This window comes from Oncorhynchus keta, chromosome 20 (genome assembly GCF_023373465.1).
Source record: "Oncorhynchus keta strain PuntledgeMale-10-30-2019 chromosome 20, Oket_V2, whole genome shotgun sequence".
Lineage (NCBI taxonomy): Eukaryota > Metazoa > Chordata > Actinopteri > Salmoniformes > Salmonidae > Oncorhynchus > Oncorhynchus keta.
Window position 1 is genome coordinate 61,174 of NC_068440.1, and position 24,572 is coordinate 85,745.

A 24,572-nucleotide genomic window follows, 5' to 3' on the forward strand; every position below is an offset into this window, starting at 1 on the left:
CTACCTTCCCCAATGCATAGTGTCAACTGTAAAGTTTGGAGGAGGAATAATGGTTGGGGTTGTTATTCATGGTTCGGGCTAGTCCCCATAGTTCTAGTGAAGGGAAATCTTAATGCTACAGCAGACAACGATATTCAGACAAGTGGTTTCCAAACTTTTTATAGTCCCGTACCCCTTCAAACATTCAACAACCAGCTGCGTACCCCCTCTAGCACCATAGTCAGCTTAGTCTAAAAAAAATGTTTTTGCCATCATTGTAAGCCTGCCACACACATTATACGATACATTAATTAAACATAAGAACGAGTTTGAGTTTTTGTCACAAGCTGGCTGGTGGGAAGTGACAAAGAGCCAGGGCACAAATAATAATAATCAATAATTTTGCTCTTTATTTAGCCATCTTACATATAAAACCTTATTTGTTCATCAAAAATGGTGCTTAACTCACCACAGGTTAATGAGAAGGGTGTGCTTGAGGATGCACATGCCTGTGCAATGTTGGGTTGTATTGGAGAGAGTCCATTCACAGTCAATAATTTTCCATTCACAGTCTGTGTCTATATTTAGTTTTCATGCTAGTAAGGGCCGAGTATCCGCTCTCACATAGGTACGTGTTTGCAAAGGGCATCAGTGTGTTAACAGCGCGATTTGCCAATGCAGGATACTCATGAGTGCAGCCCAATACAGACATCTGGCAGTGGCTTCTGATTTAAATTCCATTTTCACAGAATCGCTTGTTGCAATTTTGACGAGGCTGTCTCGTTCAGATATCGGTAAGTGGACTGGAGGATAACAAATCCAGTTGTTTGTGTGGTCCGTTTCGGGAAAGTACCTGCGTAATTGCGCTTCCAGCTCACTCACTTGCTTCGCTATAGCACATTTGACATTGTCCGTAAGCTTGAGTTCATTTGCACACAAAAAATAATACGATGGAAAGATCTGTGTTGTAGTCCTTGTTATTGCAGACAGAAAAGAGCTCCAACTTCTTAGCCTCAATTTTGTCATCTCTCAATTTAAAAGAAACGTGGCAATACGTCGGCGTGGACCCCAGCGCTGACCCCGAGCTTGTTCTGGTAAGAAGGCAATAGTTTAAAAAAATAAAAAACATTTAGATCATTTAGCAGATATTCTTATCCAGAGTGACTTAGTCAAGTGAACCAGAGTTACCAGCTCTATTATTGTTTCCCTGGCCTCTGTGTGCCCATCTACTCAGGCTCTGCGTGTGTCCATGGAGGAGCAGAGACAGAGGCAGGAGGAGGAGGCTCGCCGAGTGGCTATTGCTTCTGCAGCCGATGTCACCACAGTGTATGGTAAGGAGAGGGAGGGTAGGGATAGATGTCTCTCTAGTGAGTAGATTTTGTATCCCTTGTCTGATATATATATTTTTATGCCTAACCATTCTCATTTCTAAAGTATGTAGGGTATAAAAGAAGAGAATACTGATGTTTGTACTGTATGATGGTTTCATTGACCAATTCGCTTGCTAAAGATGTCGGTGACTCAGCCTGAGACTGGTAGAGCTGCAGTGCTGCCTGACTGCAGCAATATGACCAAGGAGGAACAGGTTGCATATGCCATGCAGATATCCCTGGCCGGAGAAGGTGGGTTATAAATCACCATCCACACTCATGCTTTCTGAATAGCACCCACTGACACACACACTTGTTAGCTGTGTGGGTGATTCTAAAAAGTGATTGTAGGTCTTTTTTAAAAACTGTTTTGGGTCCAAAGCTTGGGACCTACCAATCACCCAGACTGACACACTCCACATCAAAACAAAGAGACAGATGTGGCCACTTACCATTGCCAGATACATATCGATTTCGATTTTCCATATGATATACATTATATTTGATTTTGACTCTCCCTCCACTCCCTACCAACCCGTCCCTGTGATTAGAGTATGTGATGGCTATGGACACAGGTGCCCCCATGGACACTGAGACTGCCAAGGTAGGTAACTCACGTGATCAATGAAATCAGGAACCTTACAATTTGTTGTTCAATACATTCATGTGTGGTATTGGTCTGCAAAAAATTCCCAGCTGCATTTATGAAACGTGCTCTCTCTTGATTGTGTATGTTCTCTATCTCCCTTCCAATCAGAATCACATTTATTTGGTCAAGTACATTTACAGGTACCAGGAATTTGACCTGATAAAATTATTCTGACAACAAACAAAATATACAATCATTGCCCTTCATTAATAATGTGCCTTGTGGCTCTTCCTCAGGTGGATGATGACTATGATGTAATACAGGACCCAGAGTACCTCCAGAGCGTTCTGGAGAACTTGCCAGGTGTCGACCCTAACAATGAGGCCATCCGAAACGCCATGGGCTCCCTGGCCTCCCAGACAGGCCCACCCAAGCCTGACAGCAAGAAGGACGAGGAGAAGAAGAAATGAGGAATGGGGACAGACAGATTGACGACACCCATGGGGCTGCATCCGAAATGGCACCGCACTGGTCTAAAGTAGTGCACTATAAGGAATAGGGTACCATTTCAGATGAAACCATGGACAACCAGACAAAGACATGACACATATAGGGTTGACACTGACATACGGGAAAACAGTTGGACGGACACGAATGCATGATATGACTTACTGATGATGGACTGTCGACAATATCCACAAGAAACCCACAAGCACACACAAATAGACCAGACAACAGTAAGACCAAACTGGGACGCCACCAGTCTTTACTGCCATTCAATTGAATATGATCTTCTTATCTGCATATAATCTCAGTGTAATAGACATCATTTCTGGTTTCTCACTGATTTACCCTGTCCTAACTGACTTACTCGCCAACGGGCATTATAAGTGGCATTTAATGACAGGTCCCCAAGCTTGTAAACTAAACAGTATCCATCTTTCCTTTTTTTTTCTGTTGCAATAAAAAAGATGGATGAAGCTTGTTTGTATGAATGTTTTCTTTTATGACCCTCTCCACTCCATATAGCTAGAATAGGAACGTTTTAATAAGAGAACATGTTTCCCATGCCAATAAAGCCCTTACATTGAAATTGAATTGAGAGATGTGTGATCTGTGGCAATAATTAACATATCTGGTTTTATTATATAAACTGTAGACACCAGTTTAGTGTCCCATTTAGAAATGAAAAAAATCACATTTGTTCGCTTTTGGCACCATTCCCTTGACAACTTATTTTTGTGGAATCGGCAGTAAAAAAAATAAATTGCATCGATACAATGATCTGATAGGAGCTCTTTTCATCATGTGACGGGAAGTAAAAGGGCTCTTCGTCTGGAGCGAGAGACTATAGTCGGGAATCACAGATCCAGGTAAACAATCAAAATGTGCAATTGAGATTGAAAATACCGGTCCCATCAATTGTCCACAGTGGCAATGATCAACCCATAAGATCACTTTATTGACAATAGTGCATGGTTATTCCCCAGTAACCCGTTATGAATGGATACAATGGCCTCCGCTAAAGAAACCCTCGCGCTGCTTGGGCTCATTGGCCAGTTAGCCTGGCTGAATATGATGAAGGGGAAGCCGAACATAAACTCACAGCTGCAAGACGTTTGTGGTGTTAAATTATTCATCATTGTGAAGCCATTGTAGGTTATTCCATATGTAAGGCATCTCAAAAGCTGCATTTAATGTCCTCACTCAGTGAACTATTAAACAGATCAACAGAAGTGCATTTCTTTCTTAGCTAGCTATGTTGTAGCTTTTAGCTAGCATTAGCTAGTTGTTGACATAATCGTAGACAACACGATGTCTGTTTCAGAAACGGTATTGTGTTCATGGTACCTCGGCAACAGCCCCCTACTCGCAATGTTTACTGTATGCAATACTTTGAGAAGCTGGCTAGTAAATCTTAGTTTCGAACAGTCGTAGCTACCACTGCTCGGGTCAAAGAAATCCTGCTCTGTTGTCCATCGACATGGATCTGCTGCTAACTAGCTAGCTTGCCTAAGTATTAACTAGGTAGCTAGTTATATTTACTGAACAGGAACATGATGGATTATATCCCTTTTTATTTAAACTTTTGTATACATGATTTCGGTACAATGAGAAACACAGGACGTAATCGTGCCATCATGTCACTCATTCGCTGTCTGCTTGGTGTACTCTGTCTTCCAGGAATAGGTCCCGGCATGGGGGACATGAAGACCCCAGATTTCGATGACCTGTTGGCAGCGTTTGACATTCCCGACATTGATGCTAAAGAGGCCATCCAGTCTGCTCCTGATGAGGCTGAGGGCCCACACGGGCCAGGCGGTGCTCCTCTGGGAAAGCCAGACAGTGGGGTTGGTGTAGGGCCGTCTCTGAGACCACCTAGCCCCCCAGACCCCCAAGCTGACACCCCTATTGTCAGCGTTATTGTAAAGAACCGTGTGCGACACGACACCATCGACGGAGGGGATGGGGACACAGACCAGGACACTATGGACAGCATTGCTGGGGTCGCTGTGGGTCCACGGCTCGGTGCCTGTACCCCAGGCATGGCGGAATCTGAACCACTCAACCACAATGGGTTTGGGGTCTCTGGTGTGACCCCGCCCCTAACCCAGGCTCATGCCCAATCTAATGGGGAACCGTGGTCCGTGTGTAAACCCAAAACAGCTTCAGAGGGTGGAGGATGCGGTGCTGGATCAACTAAATCTGCCAAGCAGGTTGGCAATATATTCAACAGACTGAAGCCTCTCATGGTGCAGGGGTCGGGAGACCCTGTAGGGAAGGCGAGAAAGATGCAGCTTCTACAGCAGCAGCACTACCAGCAGCAGCAGCATACACAACAAGAGACGGGCCAAGGAGGAGGAGATGAGGACAAAGCGTCGTTATCCTCCTCTTCATCTGTCGAGTCTGCTCCTCTTGTCCCAGCAGTGTCAGTTGGACTGTCCTCTCCTTTCTTCCCGCCTTCCAAGCCTCTGCTCCTGTCTCCGTCATCAGCCCTCTCTTCACACCCGCTGCACTCATCTCAGCCGTTTAACGGGGCACCTAAAGCTGGCCCGGCATTATTTAGTCCCCGAGACTCAGAGGAGGATGATTCCGATTCACCCCTAGGGCCCCCGCTGCTGATCCAGGAACCCCCTGACTCCCCCTCCCGCACCCCTCCCAAACTGGCACGTCGTTTTAGATCCCCTGCTGCCATCTCTGATTCCACCTATCCCATGGCCTCTTCGGCAGCTCACCCTAAACCAGGGGACACTCCCTCGGGCACGAGCGTGACCTCAACTCCCCAGTCAGGCTCCACCAAGAGTCCACCACAGGAAGACAAACACCCAGAGCATGTTATAGAAGAGCGGGACTCGCCTGAAAGTCCTGAGCCAGAGATACCCAAATCGGCAGCACCAGTAACTGCCAAGAGGTGCTCCAGCCCTGCAGTAGCCTCCACACCGCCCCCCTCAGACCTTCAGGAGCCTAAGGAGGAGGAGGAGGAGGAGATGGAGTTGGGGAATGGAATAGAGAAGGCTATGGATGGCAAGGCAGATTTTGGAAAGGAAGAGGGTGCAAGAACAGGAGAGGAGAAAATGGAGATGGATGATGGCAAGTCTAAACCTCCAACCACCGAAGTTAGCACCTCAATTCCAGGAGGGCTTGCGGCTCCTGCCAGGCCCCTCAAAGTGCGGATAAAGACCATCAAAACCTCCACTGGTGGAATCACCAGAACTGTTACCAGGGTCGCACCCAAAGCAGGTGCTGCCGGAGCCAAGGGTCTGGACCCCAGCAAGGCTCATCAAGGGGGGCGCAAGGCCCCAGCCAACAGGTCCCGGAAGCCTGACACTCCCTCTGGTCGTATGGGAGCCTCCCAGACGCAGAAAGTAAAGAGCCTCAACACACTACCTGTGTCTACACTAGCAGCCAGTAGCGCAATGCTAGTTGCTGCAACCAAGGCTCAGAACAAGATGGCTGCCTCAGACAAAGCCATGGTATCTGCCACTGCTGTTAGCTTCACTAAATCTGCCGCCCTGCCTGCCGCTCCCTCTGTCTCCTCTCCTAAGTTCTCAGTAGCCACTGGTGGGCTGTGCGTACGTCCTGTCGGTGCTAAAACAGCTAACGGAGGCACCGCCAGCGTCCTAGCCGGCACTCACCAGCCAAACAAGCCTGCCTCCATCGTGAACAGTACGGGTGCCGTCATCTCCCGCAGTCAGTCTAGCCTGGTGGAGGCCTTCAACAAGATCCTCAACAGCAAGAACCTGCTGCCCAGTTATAAACCCGACCTTTCGGCTCCTCCGCCCCCAGAGTGGGGGCTTCCTCTGCCTGCCACGGGTTACCGCTGTCTGGAATGCGGCGACGCCTTCGCCCTGGAGCGCAGCCTGGCCCGTCACTATGACAGGCGCTCGCTGCGCATCGAAGTGACCTGCAATCACTGTGCCAAACGGCTGGCCTTCTTTAACAAGTGCAGCCTGCTGCTCCACGCCAGGGAGCATAAAGAACGCGGGCTGGTCATGCAGTGCTCTCACCTTGTCATGAGGCCCGTCAACATGGAGCAGATGATTGGCCAGCAGGACACCACACCCATCGGTAAGGCATCTCTTTCGGAATAGTTTTTAGTGACAGTGGCTGCGTCTCGTAGGGCTCTGGACACAAGTAGTGCAAAAAAGTAAAAGCCATTTAGGACTCATACAATGTGGCTTCACAAACAATGCTTTATTTCTGTCAGGATGTGGTCAGTAAGTTCAATTCACCTCCATCTTATTTGTGTTCTTGCTTTGCTTTGTTGACAAGGCATGCTCTCCCCTTCTTCAATCTCCTGTTCTCCCCCAGTCTCCTCCCCCACGTCCGGAGTCCCCGCCGTATCGTCCAGCTCCAGCCCACTGAAGGACACACGGTCTACCTCCGCCGCACAGCCGAGACCAGTTCGCCGCGCGCTCCAGAGCCCCCAGGCACTGATGCCCCTCCCCTGCAAGAAGGGCGAGGTGCTGCAGTACCACAACTTCAAGTGTCCCGAGTGCCAGGCCCAGTTCTCTGGCAAGGCCGAGCTGGTTGCCCACTTCCAGCAGATCAGAGCTACCCCCAACTCGGTGAGTCCTTTGATATAGAGCCTGAAGTATGGGTGTGCATTACTTACAGGCTAGTAACGAACTACTAGTGTCAAGCTTAGTCATGTATAATGACTGAATGAGTATTGACTAAGGTAAAGCAGGCCATTAAACATATTAAAGTGGTTTTCCAGACACCGATTAAGCGTCGTCCTGGGCTAAGAAACACTTTCAATGGAGAACCTCCACTGAACATGCCCTTTAGTCCAGGATTAGGCTTAATCTGTGTTTGGGAAACCACTTTAATATGTTTAATGGCCTGCTTTACTTTATTAGTCAATACTATTACAAAGTACTAGTGTTTACTATGAAAACAAGTCATTAGTAATGGCTCAAAATGGTTTTATTAAAACTCCCTCGCCTTCCAAGACATGTGGGTGATGACTGTCTTATTACGCAATACTAGTTTTAGTATTAGTAGAAGTTTTGCAGTATTAGAAGTAGTAGTGTATTCATAGTGTTATGCCGTAGTCAACTTTTATACCTTTTCTCCTCGCTATCCAAACCTGTACGATGTGCTCCACTCCCATGATGCTGCTAATGTTTACTATGAAAACGAATTATGATTAATGCCTCTGTGTGTACTAAATGTCAATTGTTAAACCTGTTCCCGCTCATCTTCCTGCCCAGACCTGTACCCTGTGTTCCCCTCCCATGATGCTGCCTAACTGGTGCAGTGTGTCGGCTCACCAGAGGATTCATAAGAACCGGGCACCCCACGTCTGTCCAGAGTGTGGGGGCATCGCCCGGCAGGCCAGCTTCCAGACCCACCTGGAGGAGGCCTGTCTGCACTTCGCCCGCCGCATCGGATACAGGTGAAGACAAATGTGATAGGTCTGCACATGAAGGATGTTGCAAAAAGTATTTTCACTAGCTTATACAGACGTTTCGGCTTAGCATCTTTTTTCAGTGTGCAAGTAATCTGCACTGATATGCAAACGTACTACAAATACATGCATGTCTACATTCCACAAACTACTGCTTAGATGCAGCATTGTCAGGTGGATGTATGAGTGAGAGAGAACTACAATAATCAAATGCAAATATGCCTCAGATAACATTCTTTGTGAAAAGACACTTTTGTGGTTGAAGATTCTCGCCGTAGTCACATGACAATCAAGCCACCCAATTGTCAATGGACACTATATTAGCATCATTGACAACAGTGACTAAACCTATGTGTTAAACATTTAGTTTTTGTTCATATCCGTTTCCCCAGGTGCTCCAGTTGCCAGGTGGTCTTCGGGGGTCTGAACTCCATCAAGTCCCACATCCAGACGGCACACTGCGAGGTGTTCCACAAGTGTCCCAGCTGCCCCATGGCCTTCAAGTCTGCCCCTAGTGCACAGGGACACATCAGCACCCAGCACCCTACCCTCACCGGGGGACAGGCCAAGTAAGTGCCCCACAGTCACTGAATCATGTTATGTCTCTTTAGGTTTAGAGCAGTGTTTTCCAATCCTGGTCCTGAGGACCCAGAGGGGTGCACGTTTTTGTCCTAGTGCTCTAGCACTAACACACTTAATTCAACTGTGTTCAGGTGTATTAAAACAAAAATGTGCATATTTTGGGTCCCCAAGACCAGGATTGGGAAAACACTGGTTTAGTGTATTTTAAAGCACGTTTCGTCTCAGCTTTTGTCCAAATTTGAGCCCTGATAAAAACGTTACATTCACGCCACTATTTGCCTCGTTCTCTATATTTGCAGAATGATCTACAAGTGTGTGATGTGCGATACAGTTTTTACCCAGAAACCGTTACTGTACATGCATTTCGACACCCACCTGGCCAAGCAAAAAGTGCATGTGTTCAAGTGTCCTGACTGCACCAAACTCTACGCGCAGAAAGGTTCCATGATGGAACACATAAAGGTTTGTTTAGTTACATTCTAACTCACAGGGAAACATATGATTGCAGTAAAGGAAAGTGATATGTTAGTTGTTCAATGGTATGGTAAATAGTCATTTATATTCGCTCATTTGACATTGGTCATTCCTCTCACTTCCTCTTATACTGTTGTCCAGACTGCTCACAGAGGGCTGTCAGTCAAACAGGAGGGACAATCCGATGCCCCCGCCCCTGCCACAGCCCCCACCAACCCCTCCCCCCCACCCCCCCCCAAATCTAAGCCCTCTGAAAAAACAGACAACTCAGATGGAGAGGACTGGGGTCGAGACCAAGAAGAAGAAGAGGAGGAAGGAGAGGAAGAGGGGGATGAGGACTATGAGAAACCTGAGAATCAGTCTAGTTCTATGGAGGCAGGCAGCCATCGTGGGACCCCCTCAGAATGGAGCTGCCAGCAATGTCAGAAGAGCTTCACACAGAGCGACGACTACATCTCTCACATGAAAACAGAGCATGGAAAGGTAAGGCCATACAAATGTAATTAATTGTTGAAAAAAAATAGTTAATTTGATTCATGTCAATCTCTTTTATTAAACTATTTTGATTCGCTTCGCTATTGTAGTAGTTGGGATTCGGTAAGAGCTCAGTGAATTGAATCACGGGAATCAAAATAATAATTTGTGAATCGCAAAAATGAAAAGGGATTTTTTTTAGTAGCCCTCCTTTTGGATTATGTTGCTGTTAGACTTGTTTTGTAGATGCATTACGTTGATTTGTGGGCATTGCTACTAAATAGATGCTAGTCAGCATGCAGTGAACACTTCTAAAGTCAGATAAATCTGACTAACCTCGAATAGGTACATTTCCTGGAGACAGGGTGTGCTTGCTTCTGCTGTCTAAAAATAGTTGTATGATTACAGGAGTGGGAGATGTGTTAAATGTAGAATTATAGCTAAATAAAAGCTGAAGCAGTTCGATGTCGTAAAAATAATTCTGATTACTTTAGTAGAATTCTATACACTGAGTATATAAAACATTAGGAGGACTTGCACTTTCCATAGACTGACCAGGTGGAAGCTATGATCCCTTATTGATGTCACCTGTTAAATCCACTTGAATCAGTGTACATGAAGGGGAGGAGACAGGTTAAATAATAATTTTCAAGCCTTAAGACAATTGAGACATGGATTGTGTACAGTATGCGTGCCATTCAGAGGGTGAATAGGCAAAACAAAAGTGCCTTTGAACGGGGTATGGTATTAAGTGCCAGGCACAATGCTTTCAACACCTGGAGTTCATGCTCTGATGAATTAAAGCTGTTCAGAAGGCAAAAGGGTGTGCAACTCAATATTAGGAAGGTGCTCCTAATGTTTTGTACACGGAGTGTATATTATCAATTATGGACACCAATGTAGTTAATTAGGAGCAGACCCAGATCTGACTGGGACTCAAACCGTGGTCCCCGTGACTGTCACTAGGCTAAAATTTCTTGCTGAGGTCACTAGGTGTTTGTACCAAGGTTGTTTAGTATTTTTTACGACTTCTTGATTTGTTTTTTTATTTTCTTCGCTTGCCTCAATTTTGTGGCGAAACAAAATCTGTAATACAGTAAATAAAATGTGTATGGTTGAAGTGTAATGTCAGTGTCTGTGTACACACGGGGAGATTACGAAAGGACTCACCCGCTCTTATTTCCTTGTGTATCTGCCTCTGTAGGCTATGAAGAAGTTCCTGTGTCGTGTGTGTGAGAGCTCCTTCTGCACCTCTTCTAGCCTGCGGCGCCATGTACGCGTCATCCACGAGGGCAACAAGAGAGTCTTCCACTGCCAGTGAGTGAACCCCGTACTCATCTATACATCCACAAAAGCACCATATTTGGTTCCCTGTAGCTCAGATGGTAGAGCATGGATAGTGGGTTCAATTCATGGGACCACCCATACATTCTGCTAAATGGCATATATTATACTTGAAAATATCTATAAGAGTGGATGGGACAAGACAATTAGCAGGGACATTGAGAATGTTATGTTCAGTCTAATATCAGCCCACCTCGGTAAAGTGTACAGCATCCTCAGAGCCTCTGTGTATACATGTGTGTTTGCAGATATTGCACTGAGGGCAAGCGGACCTTCAGCAGTCGGCTCATACTGGAGAAGCATATCCAGGTCCATCATCACGGGGTCAGATCCACTGATGGACAGGTCAGTTAGTATCCATTCTTCTTTCCATTACTTGGTGGGGGTACAATTGGACAACTGTACTCTTGTTTCCTGTGTGCTCTCTGCAACTTTGGTCTATAATGTTACCCATAGTGTGGTGACTTGGATCTGAATATGTTAAACCAAAAATCAAGATAATGCTTTTTGAACGTTCTCTCCTTTTCCCATCGCCCCTCTGTCCACCTGCAGGGCCCTCAGACCAGGAAGCGTTCAGCACCGGGCAAGGGGCCAGGCAGCTCGTCTGAAGCTGACGGGGAGGGGGGGCCACCAGGGGACGAGGAAGGGGGTGGCACGGACAGCGGAGAGGCCACAGACGAGGGGGGCGATGAGGGCTGCAGTCCCGTGAAGAGAACTCGCGCGTCAGCGCCTCCCGAGCCCGAAGAGGCCGACAACGTGTTCCACTGCGTGCCGTGCGGCTTCGCCACAGAGGACGCCGCCGAGTTCCAGCGCCACATCCCGCAGCATCGCGCCGATGCCGCCTCCTTCCAGTGTCTGCAGTGTGGCGTGTGCTTCGCTTCGGCCGGCTCCCTGGGACGCCACCGTTTCATCACCCACCGCGTGAGAGACCCCCAGGGGGAGTCCGATCGCAGGCCGCCGCGCACCCCTTCTTCCCCAGATGGCTCACCACCCTCCCCCCTGGAGGGAGAGGACGGAAAGGGGAGTATGAGCTGCAGGGTGTGCAGGCGGCGCTTCAACAGGGCCTCCGACCTTAACACCCACTTGAGGACCCACGGCATGGCCTTCATCACCGCCCACAAGACGGACAAGCCCCAGTAGGTTGAAGCTGCCCCTAGCTGCTGATCCTGGGTCAGTTTTGCATTTCACCCACTAATGTTTAAGGTTAGGATTGGGGAGAGGAAGCTGATCCTAGATCTGTAACTCTGGGAAACTTCACCCCAGAGCCGGACAAGCCCCAGTATGGAGAGGGGTGAGGCCTCGGGGGTGACGGACAGGCCTGGGAGATGAGGGGTTTTGACTTGGAATCATACTTGGGTAGCTGAATTTGGATGGATAAAAGCAGACCCAGATCTACTTCTGTGCTGTTTTCAGCCATCTGAGCTCTGTGTTTCTTTGTCACTAACTGTGCAGTAAAACTCGCATGCTGAGCATCATACTGAGCAGTGGACTGGACACGCATGGGGATGGGAGTTCTGAGGGTCAAGACCACCTGATCATAGCATTTACTTAAGCCATATGTGTCCATCATCAACTTTTCAATTACTTATTATTTTTCTGCCTTTAATATTATTGTATCTTTATGTGAACCATACTATATTTTCTACATGCGTTTCCTTATGTATTGTATTTTTTTCACATTTGTCCATGTCTTTCTTACTAATTTCCTTATCCGAGCCATGTGTCTTGAAAGGTATTCTGTCTTGCATTGCATTGTCAAGCTCACATCCACACTGTACAAAGAAAGCACTCCTTTGGTTGGTCCTAGATCAGTTTCTATGGGTCCATCTCTTTAGTGAGGGCTGGATAAAACTGTTCTCAAATCAGTAACCTTAGAGGTATCTGAAACAAAAAGGGAGTATTTGGAGAGTTTTAAACACTGATTAAGTACTAATAACATTGTTCTATTTATTTATATGAAACACATTGTTTGTGGGAGTCATTTGCCACCAATCTTATATCAAGATTAAATGGTAAAAGTAGTTTGAAATGGATGCCACAGACAGTGAAAGGTGAGATTTATATCTGTGTTCCATACACATTTCTGTAGGAGACGAGTTTACATAGATTATTGTAACCGGTCTTATTTTGAGTGGTACATTGTGTTGTCAATTGTAGCTAGGACGAGAGATTTTACCTGTGGTGCACATTGGTGTATGTTGCGCTGTAAATACATATTATACACTAAAAGAAAGCTTTTTGGTTTTAATTCTTATGAAAATGTGAATTTAAGTATAGTATTTGTACTCGTAACATTTTCTTTTTTTTACCAATTTGAAATATTTTTATGGAAGGTAGCTAGCTATATTGTCACTCACAATTAAGCAGAGGGAAAGTGAGGGGCTGTAGTGTTTTTTGTGTGTATTTCTCTCCCCAATTTCGTGGTATCCAATTGGTAGTAGTTAGTCTTTTATCGTCGCTCTGCAACTCCTGTACGGACTCGGGAGAGGCAAAGGTCGAGAGCCATGCATCCTCCGAAACACAACCCAACCAAGCCGCCCTGCTTCTTGACACAATGCCCATCCAACCCGGAAGCCAGCCGCACCAATGTGTCGGAGGAAACACCGTACACCTGGCGACCGTGTCCCGGACGACGCGGAGCCAATTGTGCGCCGCCCCATGGGCCTCCCGGTCACAGCCGGCTGTGACAGAGCCTGGACTCGAACCCAGAATCTCTAGTGGCACAGCGATGCAGTGCCTTGTGCCATTCGGGAGGCCCTGTATTGTGTTTTAATGATGTGTATGATTGATTTCTAACTGCAGAATCCATGCTTGCTGTAGCCCACTTTCTTATGTATCCGTCTCAAACCTCGTCACGTGAAAGCCTTTAAAAAAATGTTTTTGCCCGATATATTTATATTAGAGAAATAATGATTCCAGGAGCTTCATTTTATTATTTTCCATTATGACTGTAGTCTGCTTGCTGAATTCCCATACAGTTTTTGTGCCGTTTCAAAATAAATGTGTAAAGGAGAACTTTTACTTCTGTCCAGTCTTTTGAATAAGCGTTATAGAACTGTTTAGAGTATGGCATGAAATATTTAATTTAGGCAAGTTTACATTATGTACAACAATTTTATACAGAAATACATCATTCCTCTGCTCATAATCTTGACACAAACATTATTACCTTTGCAAGACACTAATCTTATACTACAGTCCTTTGGGATATAACTGTTCAAAATCCCAAATGCCACTATTGGATTCTCCCCTTTCAAATGGTCACATGGTTTTTCATTTTCTGGATGTACCCCCTCCAGCTTCACCATAGTACTACTTCATTTGTATCTTTAGTATTTATATTTAACAACTTTTACTTCACTACATTCCTAAAGAAAATAATGTACTTTTTACTCCATCGATTTTCCCTGACACCCAAATGTACTCATTACATTTCGAATGCTTAGCAGGATAGGAAAATTGTCCAATTCATGCACTTATCAAGAGAACATCTGGTAATCCCTACTGCCTCTGATCTGACGGACTCACTAAACATATACGTAGTTTGTAAATTATGTGTGAGTGTACCGCTGACTATCCTTAAATAATTAAAAATAAAATGGTGCGGTCTGGTTTGCTTAATATAAGGAATGGGAAATGATTTATACTTTTGATACTCAGCTATTACATTTACTTTTGATACTTAAAGTATATTTAAAACCAAATACATTTAGACTTTTATTAAAGTATTATTTTACTTGGTGACTTTCACTTTTGAGTGGTTTTCTATTAAGGCATCTTTAGTCAAGTATGGTAGCTGGGTACTTTTTCCACTTCTAGATTCTAGTATTGTAGATTTTGATATTCTACATTTTGTCCTTATTCCCTTACCATAGGCCGACGGTGGCAGCAGCCATAAAGGTAGTATCTGGAAGAAGACATAGAAAGGTAGACATCCAAGGATGCCTGCCCTGAAAGCAGAGGCTGAGAGACACTGCAGGGTTCAGGTGAGCACCTTTGAGAAAACAATATACAACCACTATTTCAGCATGTATTAATCATTTTGTCATCTACAGTGCATTCAGAAAGTATTCAGACCCCTTGACTTTTTCTACATTTTGTTACACGACAGCCTTATTCTATACCCTATAATGGCAAAGCGAAAACAGGTTTTTAGATTTCTTTGGCAAATATATAAAACAAAAAGCTATACCTTATTTACATAAGTATTCAGACCCTTTGCTATGAGACTAAACATTTTGCTCAGGTGCATACTGTTTCCATTGATCATCCTTGAGATGTTCAAAGCTCATCACTAAGCTAAGGACCCTGGGACTAAACACTTCCCTCTGCAACTGGATCCTGGACATCCTGACAGGCTGCCCCCAGGTGGTAACAACACATCTGCTATGCTGATCCTCAACACTGAGGCCCCTCAGGGGTGTGTGCTTAGTCCCCTCCTGTAATCCCTGTTCACCCACGACTGCGTGGCCAAACACGACCAACACCATCATTAAGTTTGCTGACGACACAACAGTGGTAGGCCTGATCACCAACAACGATGAGACAACCATGTTTTTCTACGAAAGATCAAAAACCCTTAACCCCAATATTTATCCAAGTTTTCACCATCATTGTGAAGCCCCCTAGCTATGTTTTTGCTTTGACAGTCATTTCTGAATATTATTTATTTAATGTGCTTCGTGATTAATTTACATCTGTCCCTCATTTTACATCCAACCCTGCTATATGAAATATACTCAAATTTGAATATGGTGAAACTATTCCTTTTTAAATAAAAGAAACACTGAACATATAATACTCAATCAAATGTATTTATAAAGCCCTTACATCAGCTGATGTCACAAAGTGCTGTACAGAAACCCAGCATAAAACCCCAAACAGCAAGCAATGCAGGTGTAGAAGGGCAGAACCTAGGATGAAACCTAGAGAGGAAGCAGGCTTTGAGGGGTGGCCGGATGGAGATAACAGAACATGACCAAGATGTTCATAGATGACCAGCTGGGTAAAATAATAATCACAGTGGTTGTCGAGGGTGCAACAGGTCAGCACCTCATAGCCATTCATTCAGAGTATCTCGACCGCTCCTGCTGTCTCTAGAGAGATGAAAATAGCAGGTCTGGGACAGGTGAACAGGTCAGGGTTCCATAGCCACAGGCAGAAGAGTTGAAACTGGAGCAGCGGCACAGCCAGGTGGACTGGGGACAGCAAGTAGTCATCAGGCCAGGTAGTCCTGAGGCATGGTCCTAGGGCTCAGGTCCTCAGAGAGAGAAACAGAGACAGAGAGAAAAGAGAGAGAGAGCATACCTAAATTCACACAGGACACCGGATAAGACAGGAGAAATACTCCAGATATAGACTGATCCTAGCCCCCCGACACAAACTACTGCAGCATAAATACTGGAGGCTGAGACAGGAGGAGTTGGGAGACACAGGGCCAAAAAGGCAGGATATGACCCCACCCACTTTGCCAAAGCACAGCCCCCACACCACTAGAGGGATATCTTCAACCACCAACTTACCATCCTGAGACGACGCCAAGTATAGCCCACAAAGATCTCTGCCACGGCACCACCCAAAGGGGGAACAGGAAGAGGGACGGCATGGAAGAGCACCAGTAAGCCAGTGACTCAGCCCCTGTAATAGGGTTAGAGGCAGAGAATCCCAGTGGAGAGAAGGGAACCGGCCAGGCAGAGACAGCAAGGGTGGTTCGTTACTCCAGTGCCTTTCACACCTTCACACTCCTGGGCCAGACTACACTAAATCATAGGATCTACTGAAGAGATGAGTACTCAATAAAGACTTAAAGGTTGAGACAGTCTGCGTCTCTCACATGGGTAGGCAGACCATTCCATAAAAATAGAGCTCTATAGGAGAAAGCCCTGCCTCCAGCTGTTTGCTTAGATATTCTAGGGACAGTAAGGAGGCCAGCGTATTGTGATCGTAGCGTACGTGTAGGTATGTACGGCAGGACCAAATTGGAAAGATAGGTAGGAGCAAGCACATGTAATGCTTTGTAGGTTAGCAGTAAGATCTTTGAAATCAGCCCTTGCCTTAACAGGAAGCCAGTGTAGAGATGATCAAATGTTTTGGTTCCAGTCAAGATTCTAGCAGCCGTGTTTAGCACTAACTGAAGTTTATTTAGTGCTTTATCTGGGTAGCCGGAAAGTAGAGCATTGCAGTTATTTAACCTAGAAGTGAAAAAATTGATATTATTTTGGACAGAAAGTTAGATTTTTGCAATGCTACGTAGATGGGAAAAAAGCTGTGCTTGAAGCAGTCTTGATATGTTCGTCAAAAGAGAGATCAGGGTCCAGAGTAAGGCAGAAGTCCACAGTTTTATTTGAGACGACTGTACAACCATCAAGATTAATTGTCAGATTCAACAGAAGATCTCTTTGTTTCTTGGGACCTAGAACAAGCATCTCTGTTTTGTCCGAGTTTAAAAGTATAACATTTGCAGCCACCACTTCCTTATGTCTGAAACACAGGCTTCCAGGGGAGGGCAATTTTGGAGCTTCACCATGTTTCATCGAAATATACAGCTCTATGTCATCCGCATAGCAGTGAAAGTTAACCTTATGTTTTTCCAAATGACATCACCAAGAGGTGAAATATACAGTGAAAACAATAGTGGTCCTAAAACAGAACACCGACATTTACAGTTGATTTGTCAGAGGACAAACCATCCACAGAGACAAACGGATATATTTCCGACAGATATAGATCTAAACCAGGCCAGAACTTGTCAGTGTTGACCAATTTCGGTTTCCAATCTCTCCAAAAGAATGTGGTGATCGATGGTATCAAAAGCAGCACTTGAGCATAAGGACAGATGCAGAGCCTCGGTCTGACGCCATTAAAAGGTCATTTTACCACCCTTAACAAGTGTAGTCTCAGTGCTATGATGGGGTCTAAAACCAGACTAAAGCATTTCGTATACATTGTTTGTCTTCAGGAAGGCAGTGAGTTGCTGCGCAACAGCTTTTTCAAAAGATTTTGAGAGGAATGTGAGATTCGATATGGGCCGATAGTTTTTTATATTTTCTGGGTCAAGGTTTTACTTTTTCAATTCCTTTCAATTTTACTTTTTTATTACTACCACTTTTAGTGAGTTTGGTACATATCCGGTGGATAGAGAGACGTTTATTATGTTCAACATAGGAGGGCCAAGCCCTGGAAGCAGGCTCTTTCAGTAGTTTAGTTGGAATAGGGTCCAGTATGCAGCTTGAAAGGTTTAGAGGCCATGATTGATGAAAATAATGTGTCAAGAGATATAGTACTAAAAAACTTAAGTGACTCCCTTAGAGTTGTGCAGACTCAGGACAACTGAGCTTTGGAGGAATACACAGATTTAAAGAGCAGTCCGTAATTTGCTTTCTAATGATCATGATCTTTTCCTCAAAGAAGTTCATGAATTTATCACTGCTGAAGTGAGAGCCATCCTGTCTTGGGGAATGCTTTTTAGTTAGCTTTGTGAGAGTATCAAAATTACATTTTGGATTGTTCTTATTTTCCTCAATTAAGTTGGAAAAATAGGATGATCGAGCAGCAGTGAGGGCTCTTCGATACTGCACGGTACCGTCTTTCCAAGCTAGTCGGAAGACTTCCAGTTTGGAGTAGTGCCATTTCCGTTCCAATTTTCTAGAACTTGCTTCAGAGCTCGGGTATTTTCTGTATACCAGGGAGCTAGTTTCTTATGACAAATGTTTTTAGGGGTGCGACTGCATCTAGGGTATTGCGCAAGGTTAAATTGAGTTCCTCAGTTAGGTGGTTAACTAATTTTTGTACTCTGACATCCTTTGGTAGGCGGAGGGAGTCTGGAAGGGCATCTAGGATCTTTGGGTTGTCCGAGAATTTATAGCACAACTTTTGATGATCCTTGGTTGGGACCTGAGCAGATTATTTTTTGCGATTGCAAACGTAATAAAATGCTGGTCCGAAGCTTGCATTCAATTGCCCCTCCCTATTCCACACAACAAGCTTCCATTCCCCCCTGTCACAAAGGGATTTATGGCTGAACCCTGTTACATTAATGCACTTACTATATTATTTATTTTTCTTGGTGGGAAAACATTTTTTTAACGAAGTTGAACATGTGCTCTTTTTGACAATGTTAAAATTATTTTTTTATTTACCAAGTTACACTACACAAAATGTACTCTATTTGTGAATCGACCCCTGTATGACATATCATTGATGTCGGTTGCCCTATAGTTCATCAATGCAGAAAGGTGAGGGGTGTTCTTTTGTTGTTGTAATCAACAGTATCGTTAAATGGAATGAAGTGATCTATAGATTGCTCAAGATCCAAATATTTCTGAAAATATATGGCTCTGTATAGTTGATAGAGAATGTCATAAAGCAGTCTGTTACAAGTTCATTGCATGTCATTTTCATTATTTTTCAAAATATTGTACAAAGTCCCACAGTACCCTTCTATCAACACCAAAGGAAATGTATCTAAATATTCTGAACACCATGTTCAGTTATTCAGATGGTTACTTTGCTCATAAAAAGGCTAAATAATAGATAAAACAAGTATATCCTTCATCTGTACCACCAACTATAATCTCATCCACCCAGCCGGCACTCTCTCTGTGTAGCAATTGAGCCTGGGGACAAGGTTACGCCAACAAGAACTTGTGGGCCAGCTCTACAGCATTGTTGTTTTTGATGATTTCCATTTTTTTTATCCATAGTCTTGAACTGCAAGTCATTGGTTTAATTTATCTCAGTCTGGTAAGTGCCATTGGACGAAGACCAGGTAGAGCCCAGAGCCACGATTGGGACCCAAAACCAGTAGTTATAGCACCTGTAGGGTGAGAGAGAGTGAGGTTAGTTAGTGCAGATTAGGGAGGTTTTTCATTGTTATGTTGAGCTCTAGACTGTGCACATGGTATGTATATTATATGTCAAATGTATTTGCCCATAAGAGGTGCTGAACCTCCATGTGAGTCCCTTGATCTAAATGTTGCATTATCTAAATATGTCTCACTGTATCTCCTCCATTCTCCCTCCCCAAAGACACTCATGTGTAATCTCTTGTGGACAGACTTACATAAATGTATGTTACTTAATCGAGTAGCTGACATGAGATTTTGGTTCTGGGTTGCTGAGATTACTCACGTGAAGACCTCTGTACCCCATCCTGCGGTCAGAGTGAGGAGGCGTTGATCCCTCCCCCGCAGTTTGAAGACATGGACTGGGAGATCCCCGTGAAAACCACGGCGGTGAGGGGGGCACCAGGTCAGAAGGGGGAAGGCTTGTTCCGCCGTTCATCCAGGGGCTGGAAGCACATCATGATCATACCTGTGCCCACCAACTGAAGGAAACAACAGAAAGGTATGGATCCTGAGAGGGAAATAACTGTGCGTGGGGAAGGAATTTAACATAACATATAAAACTAAAAGCATGTACTGTGTAAAGGATTAGTTATGAAGTTAGACGTACAGATGTAGGATCTTAATTTGATCACTTCTGTTGCTGAGAATTTTCCTGAACCACAGGAAACGCAGATGAGAGTCATGATTGACATAAATTAACTGAAAACACGCAATAACACACAGTTATATTAACAGTATTGCACTTTACATTTAGCCTACTTCTAACCACCAATAAAGCAACATGGACTAAACGTTCAAATCGTGTTGCTGCAGGATTATTTTTCTTGGTACAACACTGGTCAAATTAAGATCCATCTGTAAAATATCCTCAGAGGTACAATACCCACAATCCTCAAGAATGCATTACTGTATGCACTGATTATTTTCCCTCTCTCCTCCCTGGTCAAAGAAGCTGCCACATAGAGAAAGGTAGTCGGATGGGTAGGTAGCAAAGATGGAGGCCGTTTCATTTGGGCCATACAGTCAGGACGCCACCGCTGGAGTCCATAATAGCATATGGATAGAGGGACAGAGAGAGGAAAACCAAGAAAGAGAGTTAGAAATATCTAAGACAACTGTAATTTCAGCAGTGTTTCCTTCTACACGTTTTATCAGACCCACGATAGTACACGAAGACCACAGCAGCAGCTATATAGGCCCCCAGAACCTGAGACATGCAGTAGGGCATCAGTTTAGACTTAGCCTCCCAAGCACACAACAACTAAGGGAGACAGCTGGGTTCAGGTGGGCTCCTGAGAGAGGGGAAAGGAAAGAGGGAGGGAAGAGAAAAATCTATCTATTTGAAGATGATAAATAATCTGAGAAAGCACCATTTGCACTGTCTACCATATTGTTATGTATGGTACGATATTGATAACATTCAGTATATGTAGTGAGTCTACAGTATAAGGGTCAGGTTACAGAAGAGTTCAATGAAAATCAAGTCAAAGCAGTGAGAAAGTTATCACTACAATTTGGGTTCTCTGTCTTATACTTGGGAAGGGTTATGCATTTATGAGGCTACCGGTAGTTGTCTTGAATTACCACTTACCAGAGACGCCCCTGGCAATGTACATGGCACTCATGACGCCCACTGAGAAGGCCATATTGACAGAGAGGTACTCGCCCGTGGCCCCTCGAGTCAACTTCACCTGGGCCATCGCTGAGGGCGAGATCGAGGAAGGAGAGAGGGACGGAGTAGGGAGAGAAGAGGAAGGGTGGACGAGAGATCAAGGTCAAATTAGTAGTCACCATGCATGCTTGCCAAACATCTTCAAAAGACACTGATAAAGGAATAAAGATGAAGACAAAAATATGTAAATTGAAACAAGGTTGGTGAGAACTAAAAGCAGCACGTAGACTTTGTTGTTTTAGTTTTAATTTAACCTTTATTTAACTAGGCAAGTCCCTTGCAATGGAGGAGGTGATAGAAGAGTTAAGTACGTTCTAGAATATTCTGTTTTAACCCAGGGCTGCTCTGTTCAGTTCCACGTTTCTGGATCTCATTCCAACTCAAGTCTTGACCGTGTCGAAACAAATCTTTGAATGGCCAATGGATTCGAGGAACAGCTACTCTAAATCATTTTGAATATGTTCCTCAATTGTGGTGAGGTAGCTTTTGCTCCCAAGCACTTTCAAACACAGAATAAACAAATTCATATGAGATTTAAGAATGCATAAAACAGTAACAACCCTTGATCATTGATAATATGAATAAAGACATTTTGAGATGAAGTACTCACCATAAGGACGAACATAGCCAAGGTCTCAGCCATTAACTCCTTAAATGGCATATTCCTCACCCTCAGCCTTCCCTTCAGTACCTCCATCCTTCGTACCGATCTGTCCCAACTAAATCAATAACCCCCAATTGTTCTTTATCATATCAACCTCTTAGGTCTACGATTGTCTCCTGTCCTGGTGGTCCTGTGTTAAAGCAAAAATACTTACAACTAACTCTAGACTGGTAATCTGGGATTAAACCGGCTTGAGTATGCCTGTTCTCGTCCCCTTGAGCCTCCGTCTGTCTGTAGAGGCTCTGTCCAGATTACATTTAAGTCATTTAGCAGACGCTCTTATCCAGAACGACTTACAAATTGGTGCATTCACCTTATGACATCCAGTGGAACAGCCACTTTACAATAGTGCATCTAAATCTTTTAAGGGGGGTGAGAAGGATTACTTTATCCTATCCTAGGTATTCCTTAAAGAGGTGGGGTTTCAGGTGTCTCCGGAAGGTGGTGATTGACTCCGCTGTCCTGGCGTCGTGAGGGAGTTTGTTCCACCATTGGGGAGCCAGAGCAGCGAACAGTTTTGACTGGGCTGAGCGGGAACTGTACTTCCTCAGTGGTAGGGAGGCGAGCAGGCCAGAGGTGGATGAACGCAGTGCCCTTGTTTGGGTGTAGGGCCTGATCAGAGCCTGGAGGTACTGAGGTGCCGTTCCCCTCACAGCTCCGTAGGCAAGCACCATGGTCTTGTAGCGGATGCGAGCTTCAACTGGAAGCCAGTGGAGAGAGCGGAGGAGCGGGGTGACGTGAGAGAACTTGGGAAGGTTGAACACCAGACGGGCTGCGGCGTTCTGGATGAGTTGTAGGGGTTTAATGGCACAGGCAGGGAGCCCAGCCAACAGCGAGTTGCAGTAATCCAGACGGGAGATGACAAGTGCCTGGATTAGGACCTGCGCCGCTTCCTGTGTGAGGCAGGGTCGTACTCTGCGGATGTTGTAGAGCATGAACCTACAGGAACGGGCCACCGCCTTGATGTTAGTTGAGAACGACAGGGTGTTGTCCAGGATAACGCCAAGGTTCTTAGCGCTCTGGGAGGAGGACACAATGGAGTTGTCAACCGTGATGGCGAGATCATGGAACGGGCAGTCCTTCCCCGGGAGGAAGAGCAGCTCCGTCTTGCCGAGGTTCAGCTTGAGGTGGTGATCCGTCATCCACACTGATATGTCTGCCAGACATGCAGAGATGCGATTCGCCACCTGGTCATCAGAAGGGGGAAAGGAGAAGATTAATTGTGTGTCGTCTGCATAGCAATGATAGGAGAGACCATGTGAGGTTATGACAGAGCCAAGTGACTTGGTGTATAGCGAGAATAGGAGAGGGCCTAGAACAGAGCCCTGGGGGACACCAGTGGTGAGAGCGCGTGGTGAGGAGACAGATTCTCGCCACGCCACCTGGTAGGAGCGACCTGTCAGGTAGGACGCAATCCAAGCGTGGGCCGCGCCGGAGATGCCCAACTCGGAGAGGGTGGAGACGAGGATCTGATGGTTCACAGTATCGAAGGCAGCCGATAGGTCTAGAAGGATGAGAGCAGAGGAGAGAGAGTTAGCTTTAGCAGTGCGGAGCGCCTCCGTGATACAGAGAAGAGCAGTCTCAGTTGAATGACTTGTCTTGAAACCTGACTGATTTGGATCAAGAAGGTCATTCTGAGAGAGATAGCGGGAGAGCTGGCCAAGGACGGCACGTTCAAGAGTTTTGGAGAGAAAAGAAAGAAGGGATACTGGTCTGTAGTTGTTGACATCGGAGGGATCGAGTGTAGGTTTTTTCAGAAGGGGTGCAACTCTCGCTCTCTTGAAGACGGAAGGGACGTAGCCAGCGGTCAGGGATGAGTTGATGAGCGAGGTGAGGTAAGGGAGAAGGTCTCCGGAAATGGTCTGGAGAAGAGAGGAGGGGATAGGGTCGAGCGGGCAGGTTGTTGGGCGGCCGGCCGTCACAAGACGCGAGATTTCATCTGGAGAGAGAGGGGAGAAAGAGGTCAGAGCACAGGGTAGGGCAGTGTGAGCAGAACCAGCGGTGTCGTTTGACTTAGCAAACGAGGATCGGATGTCGTCGACCTTCTTTTCAAAATGGTTGACGAAGTCATCTGCAGAGAGGGAGGAGGGGGGAGGGGGAGGAGGATTCAGGAGGGAGGAGAAGGTGGCAAAGAGCTTCCTAGGGTTAGAGGCAGATGCTTGGAATTTAGAGTGGTAGAAAGTGGCTTTAGCAGCAGAGACAGAGGAGGAAAATGTAGAGAGGAGTGAGCGAAAGGATGCCAGGTCCGCAGGGAGGCGAGTTTTCCTCCATTTCCGCTCGGCTGCCCGGAGCCCTGTTCTGTGAGCTCGCAATGAGTCGTCGAGCCACGGAGCGGGAGGGGAGGACCGAGCCGGCCTGGAAGATAGGGGACATAGAGTCAAAGGATGCAGAAAGGGAGGAGAGGAGGGTTGAGGAGGCAGAATCAGGAGATAGGTTGGAGAAGGTTTGAGCAGAGGGAAGAGATGATAGGATGGAAGAGGAGAGAGTAGCGGGGGAGAGAGAGCGAAGGTTGGGACGGCGCGATACCATCCGAGTAGGGGCAGTGTGGGAAGTGTTGGATGAGAGCGAGAGGGAAAAGGATACAAGGTAGTGGTCGGAGACTTGGAGGGGAGTTGCAATGAGGTTAGTGGAAGAACAGCATCTAGTAAAGATGAGGTCGAGCGT

The 24,572-nt window shown here is 45.6% G+C and overlaps 1 protein-coding gene, 1 long non-coding RNA gene and 1 pseudogene across 4 annotated transcripts; 2 read left to right on the plus strand and 1 right to left on the minus strand.

Annotated features, from left to right (window-relative positions):
- Positions 1-392: 392 nt before the first annotated feature.
- LOC118399015 (26S proteasome non-ATPase regulatory subunit 4-like) lies at positions 393-3,019 on the plus strand (annotated as a pseudogene).
- Positions 3,020-3,233: 214 nt separating this feature from the next.
- On the plus strand, positions 3,234-13,747 carry LOC118399088 (zinc finger protein 687b-like). 3 transcript variants are annotated; one of them, XM_035794853.2, is made up of 10 exons: positions 3,234-3,311; positions 4,123-6,507; positions 6,712-7,007; positions 7,656-7,840; positions 8,245-8,421; positions 8,734-8,896; positions 9,050-9,391; positions 10,587-10,699; positions 10,975-11,071; positions 11,279-13,747. In XM_035794853.2, the coding sequence occupies exons 2-10, from the start codon at positions 4,137-4,139 to the stop codon at positions 11,864-11,866; spliced, it is 4,332 nt and encodes a 1,443-aa protein (XP_035650746.1). In that variant the 5' UTR covers positions 3,234-3,311; positions 4,123-4,136; the 3' UTR covers positions 11,867-13,747. The 3 variants fall into 3 exon arrangements, with proteins under 3 accessions (XP_035650746.1, XP_035650747.1, XP_052327819.1); XM_035794854.2 differs by lacking the exon at positions 3,234-3,311 and adding an exon at positions 3,484-3,593; XM_052471859.1 differs by lacking the exon at positions 3,234-3,311 and adding an exon at positions 3,486-3,593 and having other exon boundaries at positions 6,751-7,007.
- A 3,298-nt stretch (positions 13,748-17,045) lies between these two features.
- On the minus strand, positions 17,046-22,273 carry LOC118399089 (uncharacterized). The gene is made up of 4 exons (XR_004828761.2): positions 21,164-22,273; positions 20,460-20,609; positions 19,856-20,051; positions 17,046-19,541 (listed from the first exon to the last, which is right to left on the minus strand). It is a non-coding gene; the product is annotated as an uncharacterized LOC118399089 (long non-coding RNA).
- Positions 22,274-24,572: the final 2,299 nt, after the last annotated feature.

Excerpts from the sequence above, each read along its gene's own strand:
- LOC118399088 (XM_035794853.2), top strand. The coding sequence starts at position 4,137 with ATGGGGGACATGAAGACCCCAGATTTCGATGACCTGTTGGCAGCGTTT. Across the intron at positions 8,422-8,733 it reads CTCACCGGGGGACAGGCCAA|AATGATCTACAAGTGTGTGA; the intron begins GTAAGTGCCCCA and ends CTATATTTGCAG. Across the intron at positions 11,072-11,278 it reads TCAGATCCACTGATGGACAG|GGCCCTCAGACCAGGAAGCG; the intron begins GTCAGTTAGTAT and ends GTCCACCTGCAG.